This window comes from Sylvia atricapilla, chromosome 5 (assembly GCF_009819655.1).
Source record: "Sylvia atricapilla isolate bSylAtr1 chromosome 5, bSylAtr1.pri, whole genome shotgun sequence".
Lineage (NCBI taxonomy): Eukaryota > Metazoa > Chordata > Aves > Passeriformes > Sylviidae > Sylvia > Sylvia atricapilla.
Window position 1 is genome coordinate 61,481,434 of NC_089144.1, and position 18,737 is coordinate 61,500,170.

The 18,737-nt window shown below is 41.0% G+C and overlaps 1 protein-coding gene across 1 annotated transcript; it reads left to right on the forward strand.

Annotated features, from left to right (window-relative positions):
* The first annotated feature begins 282 nt into the window (after positions 1-282).
* On the forward strand, positions 283-18,391 carry PTN (pleiotrophin). Its single transcript, XM_066319723.1, has 4 exons — positions 283-392; positions 1,876-2,049; positions 3,037-3,198; positions 18,105-18,391. Exons 1-4 carry the CDS (start codon positions 284-286, stop codon positions 18,155-18,157), a joined length of 498 nt encoding a protein of 165 aa, XP_066175820.1. The 5' UTR covers position 283; the 3' UTR covers positions 18,158-18,391.
* Positions 18,392-18,737: the final 346 nt, after the last annotated feature.

Below are 18,737 nucleotides of genomic sequence, written 5' to 3' on the forward strand. Positions count from 1 at the left end.
TCTAGTATGTTTCTAGAAGACAAACAATAGCTCCCATGGCTAAACTCCTCCAATAACATCAGTGATGTAGATCAGTTGTTTGCTACACAGGCTGGAAAATAGTTAAAAATCTCCATATTCTCTCTGGAGTGGAGATAATTGCCCATTCTGGCAATAGCTAATTATGTTTGACCTGCTTGTGTCTTGTGGTCCTGAAGCAGAGCTTCCCAAAAATGCTCTAGTTGGAGTCCCACTTTTTACAGTCTCACTAATCATTTTTTTCCTTCTTTGTCTGATCTGCAGAATGCAACAGCAACAGCAGCAACGTCGAATGTTCACGGCTGCCCTCCTGGCACTCGTTTTCCTTCTGGCAGCCGTGACTACCACTGAGGCTGGCAAGAAAGAGAAACCAGGTAAGGTCTGGTCTAATCCAGAGGTAATCCCCAAGATAGATTGCATGTATGTGGGAATGTCAAATGCTTCTGGTTTTGTTATCAGATCAGGTCGTTTGTTAATCTTTTGACATCAGGTTAGGATTTTTGGCTGTGACGTGTTGTTCTGTGTTAAATAGTGAAAGAAAAAGACACTACTTCCATGTCAAGTGGCAGCTTGACAGCCCCAGAGACTGTAGTCCTTGGTTTATCACACAGTGGATATTGCAAAGCAGCTTAAAATGTGCTCTGTGAAGAGTTTCATGCTTGACTTAGGGAGAACCAAACAGGAGTGATGAAAGAGCAGTTATGTCCCTTGTTCAGTGTTATATATGACAGGACTACACTGATGCTGTGTGATGTGGAAATCCTCTGACAAAGAATTGTACTAACTCACTGGTCACAGACAGCCAGACATCCAGCAGTACTTGCTTTCTGTCAGTGATGAACTCAGACCTCATTATGGGAGAAACTGGCCTGGGGTAGAAAATTCATATCGGTCAAACTCAATTTTGACATTTTTTAAAGAACATACTTTTTGGTGTTTTTCTTAAGGCTTATTTTTTTCAGGCAGCCTGTATACCAGGTAGTATTAACTGTGAGTCTGTCAGAATTAGTGTTCCCAAGAAAAAGAAGGAACTTTTTTTTACTATTTTGGCTTTGTAGAAATATGAGAAAATGCTAGCAGAAATATGCAAGACCTAGAAGAAAAATAATTTTATATCAGTATATTTACAGTTACTTGTGATGTTTTAGGGGCGTAAGTAATTATTTTTGTGAATCCTTGGGCTTGATGACATTGCTGTTTTTTCTCATAAGACTTGGGTCTAAGGATCTAAATAAAATCATGATCCTTGCTTTTTCCCTGAGCAACAAACCCACCTGAATTAACAGCACTTCAAATACACTTCTCCCTGTAGCCCCTTTGCCTTTGAAATTTTGTTCATATTCTGATGTAAAATGTGACATGGTATAGCAAATCAAAAGTTTGCATCCCACAGCTGCTTCCTGGAGGTGCTCAAGACCTCTAATACACAATGTCAGCACATACATTTCTCATTGTTTACAGTGCTTCAGCTGGAGCTGAGGATATTTGCATACCACCAGCTACTAGAGACAGAGGAGTGTCCTTTCTGAGTGAGAGCCTTCCGGCAATGTTTTCATCAGTGATCCCTGTGGGTTTTTGGATTTCTCCAGATGAGAATCCATTTGAGAATATGTAAATGGACTAGTAAACATGGCAGTGGGACTGGGTTTGAATTCTCACATTCTTTGGACTCAAAGGGGCTGACCTGTCTCTGCAGAACTGTGAAGAGGATGTCAGACCTTTTGCTTTTGAGGCAATTGTCAAATGTCTTCCTTACTCACCCTTCCAGGTGCTGTGATTTTGGTAGAGTTTAGGCAACTTCTCCATAGGCTCTGGGTACTGACCGCTTCTCTTGCTTGGTTCCTTGTCTTCATCCAGAGAAAAAAGCAAAGAAGTCTGACTGTGGGGAATGGCAGTGGAGTGTCTGCGTGCCCACCAGTGGTGACTGTGGCCTGGGGACACGCGAGGGCACTCGCACTGGAGCCGAGTGCAAACAGACCACCAAGACGCAGAAGTGTAAGATTCCCTGCAACTGGAAGAAGCAGTTTGGAGGTCAGCATTGCTCTCTTAAGGGATTTACTTTGGTTTTTAATTTGAGTAAGGAGCAGGAAGCCTGTATTTTCTGCTTAGTTGTGCAGATGTCTTGGTGAAGGCATTAGTCCTCTATTTCAGGTTCGTCAGAGGTGGAACATGCAAGGAGTCAGAAGGCATCTTCCTCAGAGCTCCCCTGCAGAGAGTCCCTATAGCCTAGTTATTATAACCCTGCATGCTGAAATCTGCTCTCTGCGTTGTTCAGCCCTGTTTAGGGCAGTAGTGCAGGGTCACTGTGAACCTCTGTGATGCTATCACAGGCTTTACAATGTGTGATGTGGAGTGTGGGGAGCAGGCTACCTGTGTGTGCAGTGAAAGGAGTGAGTGAAGACCAGTGTATTTCATTTTTATTGTTCAGTTCAGAAGGTTCATGTGTAACAGACTGTCCAAAACTCAAATTTGATCACTCTTGCAAAACTGGCTTTTTTTTCTAGTAAACAACTTGCATGATTTTGAAGTTATTGTGACCTTACCAACACAATCAATGCAGCAGTTTCAGACTTGAGAAGTTTATGGGTGCACAAACCTTCTAGAAACCATTCAAGCTTTATTTAGCAACCTCTGGCATCACACAAATGGAGAAACAACCATATAGAATGTAAATGCCATTTCAAACTGTTGTTTCTTTCTCCTTTTTTCTTTTTTTTTTTTTTTGCTGTTGCTGTTCATATCCATAGCTAAATGTATTTCTCTTTATATGCCGAAAGATGCAATATCCATGCAAAAGCAAGAGGATTAAATTTTAAAGCATTTGGGGAGTGGGCAGGGGGATTGTGATTATCACTGCAAATAATCTTTAAAGTTTTCTTGGGATTCTTTTGTTTAGTTGCACATCTTTTTGTCTATGAGGGCCCACTGCCTGTGATATCCTATTAGACTCACAACGTTTTTCTTTTCACACTCAGTCACTGTGTTTTAAATTTTGGCTTTTTTCCCCCCTTGCTGCAGCGGAGTGCAAATACCAGTTCCAGGCCTGGGGAGAATGTGACCTGAACACGGCCCTGAAGACTCGGACCGGGAACCTAAAGAGAGCCCTTCATAACGCTGACTGCCAGAAGACTGTCACAATCTCCAAGCCCTGTGGGAAGCTTACCAAACCCAAACCTCAAGGTAAATTCCATTTGCTGAAAGCTGCGTGATAGTTCATTTAAACCACTGGGTTTGTGATGTCCTGCATGCTTCAGTGGGAGCTCAGCTGTACAGGATATTGCACTTTCATGGACTTTCCTCAGCTCTGCACTGCTCCCGTCTGTCACTGCTCAGGCAGGGAATATTCCTGAGCTGGATTGTCAAGGCTGTCTCACACTTGAAAAGTAAGCTGAAGATTAGAACTCCAATTTTAACTTTAGACCACCTGTACTGTTACTAGTTTGCTTACAGAGCTAGACTTCAAGATTAAAGATTCTTTTCATAACTCACTTGTTGACGGGAACAAAATAATAATAATAATAACATGAAAAAATATCCCTTCATAAAGGCATATTTTATATAGGTTTTGTTTGGTGTTGAATAATGGCTAGTTAAAAAAAGGACTGCTTTCCTTCTGGACAAGTAGCATTGAAAGGATAGTCTTCTCACTGCACACTGAAATATGAAAATATCATGCACCCTTGAGGCTGTTTATTCTTTATTCAAATGTATCAGGAAGAACAATACCAAATGTGTATGTCTTATTGAAGTGTGACTGACAATATAATTCATGGTACACAGAAAGACATATACCCTGCATAAGGTGCCCCTTAGAAAAACTTATTTTCTTTTTAATTATTTAAGCCTTTTAATCTACTCTTTTGTTGGAGTAGCAGGTGTTATGTATATAGGATGATTTACAGTGGGAGCTAAAACTGTGAGATCTTGTTTGAGATACAAAAATAATGTGTTTTAAGTAGATTATAAAAGCTATGCTACCCTGACATTTGTTTACTTAAAACCAGCAGGGTTTAACACATTCCAGACTCTGAATACTTGGATAACAATACAAATAAATGTTATTAGGTGTGACAGGTGCAGCTTGGACAAGCAATATTCAAATTGTGGGCTGTGGCTGCAGGTGGCCTGCTCTGCTTGAGCAACCAGAGAAGTTGCAGGCACTTTCTGTGTATGCCTGTGTATCCATCCATCTATCCATCCACCCATGTACTGTTTTTTTTTGCACACCATCCATGCAGTTACCAGACGAGTCTAGAACCTGTGCAGAGAGTGACAGGCTGTGGAGCATCAAAGTTAGAGCTGGTATCACAGTGAGGGGAACTGCGACAAACCTTCAGGTCCCCTGACTTTAGGGCAGAGGGTGGCGAGAAAATATTTAGGAGTGGGAATGATGGATGGCACTAGGAAAAGAGCATTTTAATAAGAGATAAAAGAAAATAGAGATGGTGCCCCAAAGCCGTGCATAGTATCCAGGAGAACTCTGTCAGGGGAAACCAACTAAGGACCTGGAATGAGGAAAACATGATAATATATAGGGTAGGTCTGAGGGTAAGGGTCCAATCAGAAACTCGAACTGGGAATATAACCATATTTGTACAGCATAACTGACCAATCATAAAAGCATAACCTTATATTGAACAACTTCATTAATATGCAAACTCCCATGAACCTTTACTACTCACCACAGCTAGAAAGGGCTTTCTCATGGCCTTAAGTTTATCGCTGCTTCAGCTTGGCCAGCTCCCACAAACTACATTTTTAGAGACCACCTGAGTTGGTTGAGCTGGTGACAATAAACATCATTTAGGGATTGAAGTGATGAGATGGAAATGCAGGAAGGGCTTTGAGATGTGTGATTTTAGTGTTTAGCAGTTTGGGGGGGCAGGATTTTTTTCATGTTTTCAGGGTTTGGGTTGTTTTGATGGGGTTTTTTTTGGTATGGGTTTTTGTTGTGTTCACTTTTTCCACTAAGTAGCGTAAGTAGCCTTTGGGAGTTTACTGAAAGAGGCTTCCTATTGTGCTGCCAGAAGGCCTGTGCCCCTCAAGTCTCTGCCTTGTCCTGCTTCCACTGACTCATGGATCTACATTCGGTCAATGGCTGTCAGAACAGGGGGAGAGGGGGACAAAGCAGAGCATTGATGCAGCATTGTTTTGTGAGAGCAGTGCTCTTGGATGGTACAGGCTCATTTTCAAGTTATAGTTTTAAAGGCAGAGCTTGAGAAATTGCTGGATTGGAGTCAACTTTAACTGATTCTAGAGTCTAGGAGTGAGTTATAGCTGAGACTGAAAATTGGATTGGGACTGACTGCAGCAAGCAGTTACGGGGTTTGACTTAATTACGAGACCTGACTTTATTTGATTTGAAGGAATGCAAAAAGAGAAATAGGTACAAATGTGGGTTTTTAATCATAATAACCGTGGGCAGTTCTGCTCTCCTGATCTGCGTTGGAAATCTCACGGCATCTTCCTGCATGCCACCTGCTCACTCATCTGCTGTTGGCATTAGTAGGAGCAGCAGGCATGGGAGTCACGCACACACAGCCTGCCTGGGCTCCCAGCTAAGGCCATATTGCAGATCTGTGGGTATAACTACACGGGGGCTACGCTGGGCAGTGTGTTGGCACCAGGAGGAGGAGCTAGGGGAAGAAATTAGGTCAAGCAGATTAGTACTGTGTGAAAAGTTTTGCCCCACTGAACTTTATTTCTGAGTTAAAAATCGGAGTGCTGGCATGTCAGCTAGAATGAGAGCATTTGTTTTCTTCCTGAGGTGAAGGAAATTACAGGTTGGAGGTAAAGAAAGATTTACCTAAGAAGACTAAGATAAAGAAAAAGATTTAAACTGCATTCAATCCGTAGCTAGAATCTTAATGAATTTCCTTCTTTGGAAATGAGAAGAACTGCATTATGGCCTGAGCACTTCAAATTGTCTACCAGTTACATGTTAGGGTCCTTTTTCACCCCTAACTTTGCATCAGTGCCTCAAGACTGTAACAAAAAAAAAAAAAAAAAAAAAAACAACAACAAAAAAAGCCCATGATACATTACTTGAAAGCAGCAGGTTATTTTCTGAAGTGTGGAAGGTCTGTACTGATATCCAACTCGATCTGTGCGTGCTGATCAAGGGCTGTCGATTCCTAGGAGGGTTGCCTGTCTGGGCAGGGCAGGGGCTTTCTGGCATTTGGGTGCTCTGGCAGCAGAGCAGTCAGTCAGGGCCGTAGCAGTTCAGGAATCTGTTTTGCTGTGAATGGTTGCCTCTCTGACTGGTCTTTGCTTTGAGGTGTACCAATGAACGCGTCTGACAGCAACAAGCTGAGAGTGCCAAAAGCAGACGTGAACTGACTGAGAATATTGCGCTGAAAAATACCGGTGTATTCAGAAAAAAAGTGTTGTTTTTGTGATTTTCCTAACCCCCTTTCCAGTGAGGTGAAATTTTTATTCTATTAGATTATATTTGTAACCTCTCCATTATATTAGTTTTCCTTTCGATTTCATACTGTAAATGAAGTCAGTAAAAGCCCCTATTTAGCTTCTCCATATCTTCTTTTACTTTTTGTCACTTGCCATATTTTAATGCTTCTGACTTAAGTATTTCTTTGTCTAAGAATTTATCCACATTAAGATTACTCACTACTGTACTTATCTAAATTCCTTCTATTATTGCAAAAGAGTTCTTATTATGGAGAGACTGGATTGTAAACAGTATTCCAAGCATGTTCTCTACAGATCTTTGTTGAAAGAAGAAAGTATCATTGCAATACTACCTTTATTGTTCATGAGACCCACTAAACTAGCTAAATATAATTTTAATTTTGTTTTTTGCTTGCATGGGGTGTATCTGAGACCCTCAAAATTCTCCCTTTATTAAAAAAAAAAAAAAAAAAAAAAAAAAAAAAAAAAAAAAAAAAAAAAAAAAAAGATAATTTAAGAACCCCAGAAAACTGTGCAGATCTTTTTTAGGCCTGACCATTGAAGTGTTGTGCATCAAATTTCACCTGGCACATTTCCTTCATGGGATTTGGTATCTGAAGTTCCTCCTCATCTTTCTCTGTCCTTTGAGAAAACTGCCAGTTGATTGATCTTAAGTGTAGATGCTGCTCTACTGTTGCTTATCCACCTTTCCAGCCCATCAGCATATGGCAGCTTTGCTGATAGGATGGGTCTCCCTCCTCTCACTTAATGAATTCAAAAATGACTGCTATTCATAGGAGTTGGATCTGTTCTTAACGGAAAGGAAAATCATAGCTGCAAAAAAAAAATCACAGGGCTTATAATTTTACAGACTTGTTGATAAAATATAGTTTGGTTTTCCAGGACTTCTATGATCTCTGACAAAACTTATGCTAAGTTAAAGCAGGAGACACTCATAAACTTTGGGAATTAATGCCTTCTTCATAAACTGGTAATCTAAATGTTCTTATGGATTTCTTTTATAGTTAGTTAGCATTCTTAGAAAAGCCTAAAACCTTTTTTAAGCACTCTCCATTATTTTGGAAACTAAAAAAAATAAATATTTTCTTCTTAGCAACTGGTCTGTGTCAGTACATTTTGCTTCTGGGCAGCTGTCTTATAGATTACAGCCATATTTAAGGATAAAAGCAGAGGATGAACCAGGATTTATAATTTTTACCTGGCTTCCTGACAAGCTCTTTTCTCCATAGCTTTGCTCACATGTTCTCAGACTGGAAGACAGTAGCTTGGTCCTGGACTGCTGGGTTAAAGTGTACGTAACACAGGATGAAAAACATCTTTCCTTCTTGAATACTGTGCATTTAGACAGACAGATTGTCAGCAATGTGACAGTGATGTCCCAGGCACCACGGTTTGTGGTGTATTTAGTACACAAATGAGGTCATGAGAAAGGCTGTCACGAGCCTGGAAAGGACGAAAGGATAATTTTTATCACAAAATCCCAGTGGAGGCAGGCACCTCTCCTCTAGCACATGCAATTGCATATTCTAATCAGTGTCTGCAAGGCTGGTGATGTTGAAGGTCTCCCTAAACTGTCCTGGCAGATGTGACAGGCTCGGGCACTTCTGTCGAGTGGTTCTCTAATGGCCAACTTGTGCTGAGGAGCACAAAACGCTTCCGACATCCTCCATCTGCCCTGCTTCACACCCATCCAAACGTGATCGATGCTCGCTCAGGTTCCAGCCAGAAAGCAGAAGAATGGAGTATTGTCAGGATTCAGGAAACATTTTGTTTTAATGGCTAAGAGAGGAGGAATTTATTTTCATTGAGCTGGGTTGCCTGATGGGCTTTATTTCTTCTTACACTCTTTCCATCGCTCTCATTCTTTGTCTCTCTCTCTCTCTCCATAACTGTTGTACTTTCAGATATTTATTCTTCTGATTAAGATAAAATTTAATAGAATGAGCAGTTTCCCTGCCCTTTCTGCAATGTACCCTTCATTTTTTTTGAATTATGCACCTTTCTGATAACTTTTTCACCTGGCTGTATTTAGTTCTTTTTAATAAATCTCCCATCCTAACTCTTTATCAATTTACAATATATCACATCTATGAGTTACTTTGTCATGGCTCAGCTCATTCCTTGCCACACAGGAAAAATATGTGTTGGGACTGGCAAACATTAGCACCGCTCACACCACTGTTGTCTTTAGTGATTGGAGTGCCAACCAAAGATCACATCCTCCAACATGCAGTGTTTGGAAAGATTTCCCACATGAAGGCAAGACCTAACTGAGTTGTTAATGGCCATAATCTCTTCTGTATGATTCAGATCATGTTTAGCATTTGAGAGCACAGCAAGGTGTTAGTACAGTTCCCTGTGTTTGGCACGATGTGCATGCTACCGCATGGAGACTGCACTCTGTATTTTTAATAAATTCATTTAATTTGAAGAGTTTTACTTCAGAGCTGAGTGAAGTATAAACAATCTGCCCTCCCTTGGTTCTTTTATCTGTATATCTTTACAGACAAAAATTAGCTAATCCTTGCTATCACTCCTTGGAGCTCAAGAAGTCTAATTAAAAGAAAAGTAGTAACTGAAAGTCAGAAAGGCTAAATGATATCCCAGATTAAGTATCAGTGGCAGGTCCAGGCATGTACCTAGTAGCTGCTGCTCCCTTTTATCATGCAAATAAAATTATCAGGAGCTGCTGTTCCCTTTTATTATGCAAATAAAATTATCAGAATGTGACAATTGACTTCAAGGTGAGTGTCTGAACTGCAGTCTTTAATCAGGATTTTTTTGTTTTATGTTGTAATCACAGTGGATTCCTATCAGTGTTAAACACCATTTTATCTTGGGTCTTCTTAGGAAGCTTCTTGTCGAATCATAGAGATGGACTTGTGTTAAAGGGCAGGTGTATCCCTGTCTTTACTGTGGTGGCAGGAACAGAAAACAACCTGTGGTTTTTGAGCACTCCAGTGGCAGATTCCTACCTGTAAGGAGAACATCTTACTTGCAGTGTGCTGCCAGAACAGACTGGCCAGCTTTGGCAGAATGGCTTGACTGCTGGTTGTTGCAAGGAGCTGACAGTGGTTTATGAGTGACTTGCTCTCCTGAGCTATTATTTCCTCAGACAAACTGGATGCTGCACTGATGAAATTGGACCTCTTAATTTTGCATGTTGGACAAGTTGCTTTTTCTGGAGTGCCCTCCCTCAACTTTGCCTTTGTGCAACAGCACAAAGCAGCTGGAGGGGACACGGAGTGAGAGGAAATGACTTGTTAAGGCTGTGATTTTCTTTTGTTTGAAAGATGCTGGTGTCTCCTCTTTTGGCTTTGCAGTCATCTGTATCTCCCTCTGTAGGTTTTAGAATTCCCCAGCTTTAATGTAACTCATTAGTTGTGCAGGCATGCAGCTTGTGTAATAATTAGTGTTACAGGAGGCAGAATAATAGAATCTGCTCAAACTAATTAGTTATAAAAATGAGGGATTTTCTCATATTAGGAAAAAGCTGTGATAGTTAAAGAAAGACCTGAAAGGCAAAATTGGGAGGTTTTTCTCTTGTTCTAAAGGGTGAGGTATGTTTATTGAAGAATGGGCCCTGGCACTGGCTGGGAGCTTGTAGTGAAATACAGTGATCTGAGCTCTGTGAGCCAGGACACTGGAAGTGTGTGCCCAGTGGGAAAAGCATAGCTGGCTGTTATTATTGTTGCTATCATCATGATTATTTGTATTGCATGAGTGCCCAGAGGCCTCAGCTGAAAAAGGGTGCCATTGTACTAAGCACTGCATAAACATTGTGAGAAGCAGTTTTGCCATGAATAATTTATGCCTTATGGCGCTGGGAAATGTGAAAACCAAGAGAAGAAACAGTGGTCTAGAGGGGTGAGACTGGGCACTAAATGCTTGGTTGTGTTGCCCAGTGCCCAGTGCTAGTCTGAGGACAAGGCTTGTGTTTCAAGGTGAAATAAAACTCACTGGAAACTTCAGGCTCTGAGACATGACTGTCATTTGGCTCCTTGCTGCCATGAAGGAGGAAATATGATGTTTCTCAATTTCAATGGGAATAAGCTATATAAGAAAAAAAACCACACAATGGTGCTTACAGTGTGGATCAGCCTCAAGCTGCTTATAAGCTGCCAGTACAGCCCATAACTAATAAAGTTTGGGTGTCTTTTAATGGTTGCTTTTCTGCTTCTATTTCCTTATGTTTCTTGGAGGCTTTGCACTGTAGTTTCCCCTGAGACTGCTTTTGTACCTTTGAAAAGTTTTACTGTTTGGATGAATAATTTGAATGCCTTGTCAGATCATAGCATAATATCAATCTGATTGACACAACCCTAATTCCAGGGAGAAGGAAATGCGTGTAGGAGAGGGAGAGAAGAAATATTTTGTAACTAAATATTTTTCAATTTTTAGTTGTTCTGCATCTTTTATGGGTGTTTTTGAAAAGAAAAACACTGGGATGTTTCACGGAAACCTAAATTTGCGGGTTTTTCTGACCCCTTGGTCTGTATTTAAGATTAATTTTTCTTTTTCTGTGCTCCCCTAAAAGATGAAGAACTGGATTTGACAAATTCTCATTTAACACTTTTGTACCTGCAGGAGTTTCTTTTAGGGTTTAATGGAGACCTTTGTGGGTGGAAGCTTAGATAGCCTTGTGTGTGCCAATTCCATTATGTGCTCACTGCCTCACCTTCCTGGCTTGTAAGAGCAGCCCAGCCTCCTTGGCATTAGTGCCCTTGAGCCATGAAAATGCCTTAAGCTGTGGGATTTGCTGTGATAAAAGATATGCCATCATCAAATGTTTACCCTCCTTACGGTTCCCAGCAGTGACACGGAGAGAAAACCCTGTTCCTTCTGTTCTGTCCTTTTCCTTTTCTATTTCTTCACTTCCTTTCTTTTCAAGCTTTTTTCCCCCCCTTCTTTATCCCTCCATCTCATTTTCCACATTGCCATCTTTCCATCTTTCCTTTTATCTGTCCTTATTGCAAACCTTTTGCAGGTGTCTCTGCAGAGTGGGGAGCACTGATCAAAGCCAACCTCGTGTGCTGTGCCCTAAGGGTAGAGCTCATCTAGGGCAGATGCAGAAGGCACAGCTGAGAAGGGCATGTGCCTGGTTTTCAAGAGCTGACTGAATAAAATAGGTTCTCTATTCATTTTATACCACAAATGACTTTCTATATATGCAAACTTACATATAATACAGATATCAATTTGACTCGTGTGATCTTTTTGCTGTATAAGTATATATTAAATTCCCAGTGGATTATTAAAGCTTTCTGTTTCCAGCAGTCTCCTGCAGACATGTGAATACAGCAAGTAAACCCTGAATGTATCAGTCTGTGCCTGGACCTGTCTTGTTGGCATTAAGAGAGACCTTGTGTACAGAATAGAGAGAGAGGGGGCTGAAGAGCCAGCTGGGACTGTGTCCCTCTTGTGCTGAGCACAGGACGTGAAGAAGAGCAGTGAGAAAGTCCCTTCCCTAGAGAAGCAGCAGTGCAAATGTACCTGAGGTAGATGAGAAGCCAACTAAGGAGCAAAGTGAATTACTTCTGAGAGTGTAAGCCAGACTCCTTTAGCAGAATCCAAAATGGCCTTGACTTGAAAAGTTTATCCATTGCAATCTTCTGAATACTTAACTCTTAAGATCTAACATCTTAAGGGCTTACATAGATGTAAAGAAAATGAGGTGAAACGTTCATGTTATTTGCCTTTAGGCTATTAGGCCATCTAGCAAAGGCAGAAATTGCATGTGTCTTTATGGTCTTTTGAGTGACTGTGCATAGGCAGTTTTGAAACTTCTTCTTCCAAATATTTGAAGGAAGAAAATCATCAAAGGGAAGCCTTTCTGATGAAAATCCTTGGTTTCAGCAAATTATCTCTTAAATAAAAGCTCCCTGTAATTCCTGAGTAGTTTAAGTTGGAATGTTAAAGGAAAGGGTTTAAAGGTCTTACATCAGTATGTCAGATTCAAGAAATGGCTTCTGACTGTCTAAGACAATTTCAGAGTTTTGTGGCTCATTTTAGAACAAATTGGATTATTTTTCCTCTACATTTATTTCTTCTTGCAATTCCAATGAGAAAGAAAAATAATTGACGCGTTTTCTGTGAGTGGTGACTTGGTTCCATTCCTTTGTCAGATATTTTAATGTTTGTTACAAGTGTAAATCTGACTGTTCCCCGTTCCTAACACACTTTACAGCATGACTCTCTGACCTAAATGGGGCAGTTGCAGCCCGTAGGTCTAAATCGAGTCAGTCTTATGGTCAACTGGGAACAAATCAAAGTTTATCCAAAACAAAACTTCAGCAAAGTGAGAAGCAGAACAAAACCTGATGGAGAAGAGTGAGCACAAGTGTGAAGAAATTGAGGAACACAGATGACTAGAGAAAGCTGGTAAGGAGCACAGGCTAAAATATAAGGGATGTAATCAATTGTAATCTATTAATGAAGTAAAAGTTATATCAGGGTCATTGATTTGATTGAAGAGGTGCCTTCTGCTGCTGTTCAGCTGGTGGATTATTGCCTTTTTTTTCCACTTCCAGAAGAACTGTGTTTCTCAAAGAGGCTTTTCAGAAGAATTCATTAGGGAGCATAGTTGCTATTATAATACAGTTTTTCCTTCTTAAACCATTTGGAGTACATAAATGCTGTATATAGTACAGAAAAAAAAAAAAAAAGAAAGAAAAGGATTTAAATAGCTGTGAAAAGTTCTCTTCCTCTACAAGAAAAGGCAATGTAGTGTTTAAAGAGTTTTCAGAAATCCAGATATTTGTTTTTACAGTCATGGAAATCATAAGATAGTACAGTTTCTGTTCCTGAACAGGAGTGTGAATGTCTTCAAAGTGAGATTTATTTTTTTTTTTTGCCAAGGTATAAAATCCTTGATTATACCAAAGTTAAGACTTCTCTGTTCCAAAGGGACTGGCATTTCATCCCCAAAATTCAGAAGCTCCCTGCACCCAATGGTACCATTGCCCTTTACCACCAAAGGAACCTGGTGCTTTGGAAAATTTGCTCTGATTGAGGGGTAGAGAGGCCTTTCTAAAACATACCTCTGAGCTTCGTAAGACTAAGTGAGTGATAGGTCCTGGGAAAATTGTATCCTGAACATCTAAAAAAACCCATCTGATGGTGTTTTTTTACTCTAACCTTCCATCTGCACAGCTTTTGCTATTTTGAATTATTTATATTGCTTTTGGGGACACTGTTTGACTTTTATACACAGGAGTTCAGCACCACCATGTGTGAATTGTTACCTTGTTTTCAACAAATGAAAACAGAGGCCTGCAAATCTTGGCTTACAAAGCTTGATTTCCATTAAAATGTAATTACCTCCTTTTGTGCCTTATACATTAACAGTGGCTTCGAATGGTGTGTGGCTCCTGTTCAACTGAATTACTTTCATTTGCTGCTTGCATGGTAAGAATGAGGTTCTGGAATAAAGATGACTGTTTAAAGAGAACAGCTGCAATTCCAAATTGCGTAGAGAAAGTTTTGCTGAACAAATTAACTTGTTGACTCACTAACACCCTGACTGGAATTTTTTATACTGGTCACCTTGGGCCCATGGAAAGTGGGTCCAGTGCTAATCCATGACCAGTTTTTAGTCCTGTGAATAATTCTAAGTCTTGCGACAATTTGTAGAGTTATTCTGGTGATTAGATAATCCAGTGCATTGACACACTTTGCTCCTGCAGGACTGTTTGTTTTTTATCTTGCTGGAAGTGCGTTGGTTCCAGGGGGGAGCAGAGTGGCTGTGTGGTGCTTGGTTGTTGCACGCTGCAGGGGCTGCCAGGCATTTGGAATTTGCTCCTTGTGTGCGCCCTGGTCCAGGATACTTAGCCTGGCTGAGCAGGTCCCTGAACTGACCAAAGTCTGCTCTTCTGAAATCCAGGATTATCATTCTGCCTTTTGCTTTGCTCCTGCCTCTCTGGACCCTGATTTCTACCACAGATAGCTCATAAAGATACCTCCAACTGGTGTCTGGCACAACTGGGCCGCCTAACTTGAAAGCAAATAGGGCAGTGAGTAGATTCAGATTCAAATTCTGTGTGGGCTGGTATGAACCCGAGTTTCATCTGATGAAGTGGTTTTACCATAAAATGTGTCTATATTTTTGGTAGCACTTGTCTGTAGCAAACACATTCCCTGAAGGCAAAGGACAGCTGTTGCACAGCTCTGTCTGTGCCTGTGGAAATGCTCTGCTCAGTGGAATGGGTGGGGTGAAGGAGGCTGCTGTCAGCTCCTGCAAACAGCAGGGTTCTGCTCAGGGTAGTCCCTACTCACTGGGCAGCTCTTCCTGCTTCCCTCTATCTCAGTGAGACATGGAATCAGCTTAGTGGCTTCCCCAGTGTAAAGGTTGTCTCAGTGGGCTCTGCTTAGTGGGTCACTGTAATTTCTGATGGGACAGCATTAAGATGCTTGGTAGGAAATGGCTGAACTAAATGTGTTAGCATCCAATTTGTGCTAACCTGAGCTGAATTTTGATCATTTTCATGTATGGAACAGGAAAATTAAGGGGACTGTTGGACATAGTGTATCTAGGGGATCTTTCCCTCACTTAACTGGCAAATGGCTACAGCTGATGCTGGAGTATGGGACTGATGAGCTGGCAGACAACTGGCATTGTACTCTGAGCTCGTTAGCCTTTTGACCATGGTGACCCTTCCAGTCATGCTTGCTTACTCTGGGGAGGGTAGCACTGGCAGGGTGATTGGGGTGATGTGGTTCCCAGGGTGGCTTTGTGAGCTGACCCAATAGCATGTGATAAAAGTGGAAATAGGGTGAACAGTGGTGAGGCCAATAAAAGCCTGAATGACACAAATGCAAAGAGTAGGCTGATAAGTGAAAAAACATAAGCAAATTGCATCTTAAAGCAACTTTATACATTGCCAGCCATGGACATACCATAGTCTGTAGCCTGAGCATAATCAAACCAGGTGGAGAGTGTAGCTGTGAACAGACTTGTGCATAAGCATATGAACATTTTCATGTGTCAGCCCATGGGTATTGGTGTGTGTGATAAGAATTTTAAGAGAGCCTAAGGGCTGAAAATATTTGGGCAGTTTCCTTTTTATTTGCCTTTCTTTGTAGTACTCTCACAATTGTGTGTATGCATGTCACTTTAAAGAGCAAATATGCTGTGCATCAATCCAGGTTACCTATCTGAAAGATGAAGCTGTTGTGGTGTGAGTACTTTTAATGAGGGAGGCACATGACAGTTTTACTCTGCTGAGACCAAAAGCAGAGTCACTTGTCTTTGTAGGTAGATGGGTTTGGCAGTTTGAATGATGTGCAAATTGCCACAAGGTAGATGGGTTTGGCAGTTTGAATGATGTGCAAATTGCCACAAGGTAGACAAAGGGGAAAGACTGAGAAAATAAGAGATGTGGACCTACCGGGATTAAGTGCAAATGCATAAACAATGTGTTGTCTGGTACCTCAAGTCAAGTGAGGATGGGGACCTGGTACATTCACATGATTCCAGACCAAAGTCTTCTTCCTGGTGCTGACCTCATTCCCACCAAGAGCTGCACAAACTCTTCAACAGAGTCCTGTTAGCAGTCTGCCTGCATTTTTATGTCTCCTTTGCTCTTAGTAAATCTGGTTGAAGTCTGCATAGTGCCCTGCTGATTGTGCTGGGTCTAAATAAATTTTGTAGATTCCAGTGCTGCTCTGATTGATAAAATGCCACTGTTTCGTTCCGAGAAAGTGGTGTTGTGTGGGGAATAAAAAGTATGAAGGAAAGTGCAATCAATACAGAATCCAGAAGCGTCAGTCTTACAGAGGGGCAGAATTAGAGGAAGTGCAGGATGTGGGTGACAGAGGTGGAGAGGGGATACAGGAAATTTGCAGGGGGTGGAAAAGCTGTAGCTGAAAACAAATTAGATACTAACTCAATGGAAGATTATTTTTTCATATGACAGGTTATGAAATAGTGTCAGATTTTGTGAATAACTCCAGACTACAGACATTCAGAAACACATGCAAACACATACACACAGATATGTGCAAAGGCAGGGGGAAAAATTACTTTTCAAATGAAAAAAATTGCTTCTTTTAAATTACTGTCCCTTTGAAAGTTAAGCAAAGTTTTTAAGGGAAGGAGATTTTAGAGGAAATTATATAGCTAAAAAAGTATTTTTTGTTTCTTTGACTGAAGGACTATCAGAAACAATTTTTGTCTTGTTATAACAGGCAAAGAAAACATGGCAGTTTGAAACACTAGGAAAGAGGAAAAACAACATCAGAGAAATATGATAGCCTAAGTTTGCCTTCTGCTGGAGGTACCTGGCCCTATCCATACCTGGAAGGTGTTGATGTAGTTGTCTTGACTTTAATAGAAAATAGCTGTTTTTGCCACAGCTGGTGATTCTGTGACTGACTGTGTTATATAAATGAATCAGAGGCACAAATAACAGTCCCACCTTAAGAGTTAAGTGCTTGTCTTCTCATTCAAGCTGATAGTTATTATTTAACCAGAGGTGATATTCATGGGAACTAGATTGGCATTGTTCAAGAAGTGCTTGGACAGCCCTCTCAGGCAATATGGTGTGATGTTTTTGGGTGGTCCTTACAGGGCCAGGAGTTGAACTCAGTGATCCCTCTGGATCCCTTCTAACTTAGCATATTCTCTGATTCTATGACAGTTTTGCTTGGTTTGGTTAATGAAATCTGGGTTAAGGCAAACCTGGGTCTGCTTGCTTGCTTTGGCTCCAGGAAAGATGCTTCGCAGCAGCTGTTTCCATCTCTCTGTGGTACCTGTTGTGCTGTTTCGTGCTGGTATCAATAAGGATTTAGTCATGTTCCCCGTGAGAGCTGGTGTTTTCCCCATTACAAGGTGACATGTGACACAAGAGTACCTAATCCTGTTAATTTGTTTTAATTTCGAAGGTCCCTCTGAGAGTTTCCCTTACCTGTTGAATACCACACTCTCCCAGAGTACAGCAGAAGTTGCTGCAGGGGGTAGTACAATGAATATTCACTTGTACCTTCGCATCATTCCCTTATTTCCCCAAATTAATTAGAGAAGCAGGTGCTCCTTAGTGCTTTGCTCATCCCATCAGTCTCAGCTGGCTGGACAGGCCGTGCTCCCATGACCCCAGGCCAAGCTCCCATTGCCTGCCGAGTGCACATAGGTGTCTGTCCCAGGGGAACAGGGAAGGGTTGGCAGTGCAGGAGCTGCAGAAACAAGAGAGCTTTCTCCCCGTGCTCTGGAGCTGCTCACACATTCAAAGAAAGCCAAAGACTAACAATGAGACAGAAAGGAAGCAGGGGAAGGGTATATGTGTGGGTAGTGTGTGCAATGCTTTCTTCCAGCTCTCCACTGAGCTGTGACCCCATTTCTCCAGGAGATGCCTGCTGTTTTCTTATTTTCTGAGCAAGTTCCTGGGACAATGCTTTGCATGCCAAACAGGGTCAGCCCCTCAGATAGGGAGGGTTCTGAACTGAACATGCAACTCCCTCTCCATCTTCTCTACTGCCTTGGCCTTTCCTGTTTTTTTTATTCTTTTCCTTCCCTTTTCCTTTTCTTTGTTCAAATTGAGGAAATGATTTGTATGTGCCTGGAGAGGAAAAAAAAGGGGAATTTCCACGGGTGTTAAGTGAAATTTATTGCAGTGCCTGCTAGACACTAATTTTTTTTTTTATTGTTTTTGTTATCTTTACAGAATCCAAGAAGAAGAAAAAGGAAGGCAAGAAACAAGAGAAGATGCTGGATTAATGGAGTCAAGTTGGGCAACGTGAGAAAGGGACATCAGCAAACACGATCAGTTAACAGTTTCATTTATACCTAGGCATTTTATCCTAAAATTATTTATAGCTTAATGGTACCATAGAAGGAAAAAAACAAACACAAAAAAATTCCTTTTTTTTATTGCTTTAGTGTTTTTAATGCATAACCCTAACAACAATTTTTAGAGGCCTGTAATAAAGGACTCCAAACTCATTTAGAAAATTATGCCTGTTGTATATTGAACAATGTAGAGGTTTTTAATTTTTTTTCTTAAGTCTTGCTATAGGCCTCAAGCTAGTAATTAGTCCATGCAAGCAGAATCTGAGCCTTGTGTGGAGCTCTGCTGAAGCCAGTGGTACCCTGTGTGAACATAGCACTCTGGCTGGATGCATTTATATTTAAGATTGGGACCTTATATCTGCAAAATTGAGGCCTGTTTCTTAATATCCGATTACATCTGCATAACTGTACGAAACTGTTTGTTTAAGAAAAGGATGGGGGCATTTTGTTGAGTATTTACAAGTATGGGATTTTCTTGCATGTGTGCTTAATGTTCATTCCAAAATGT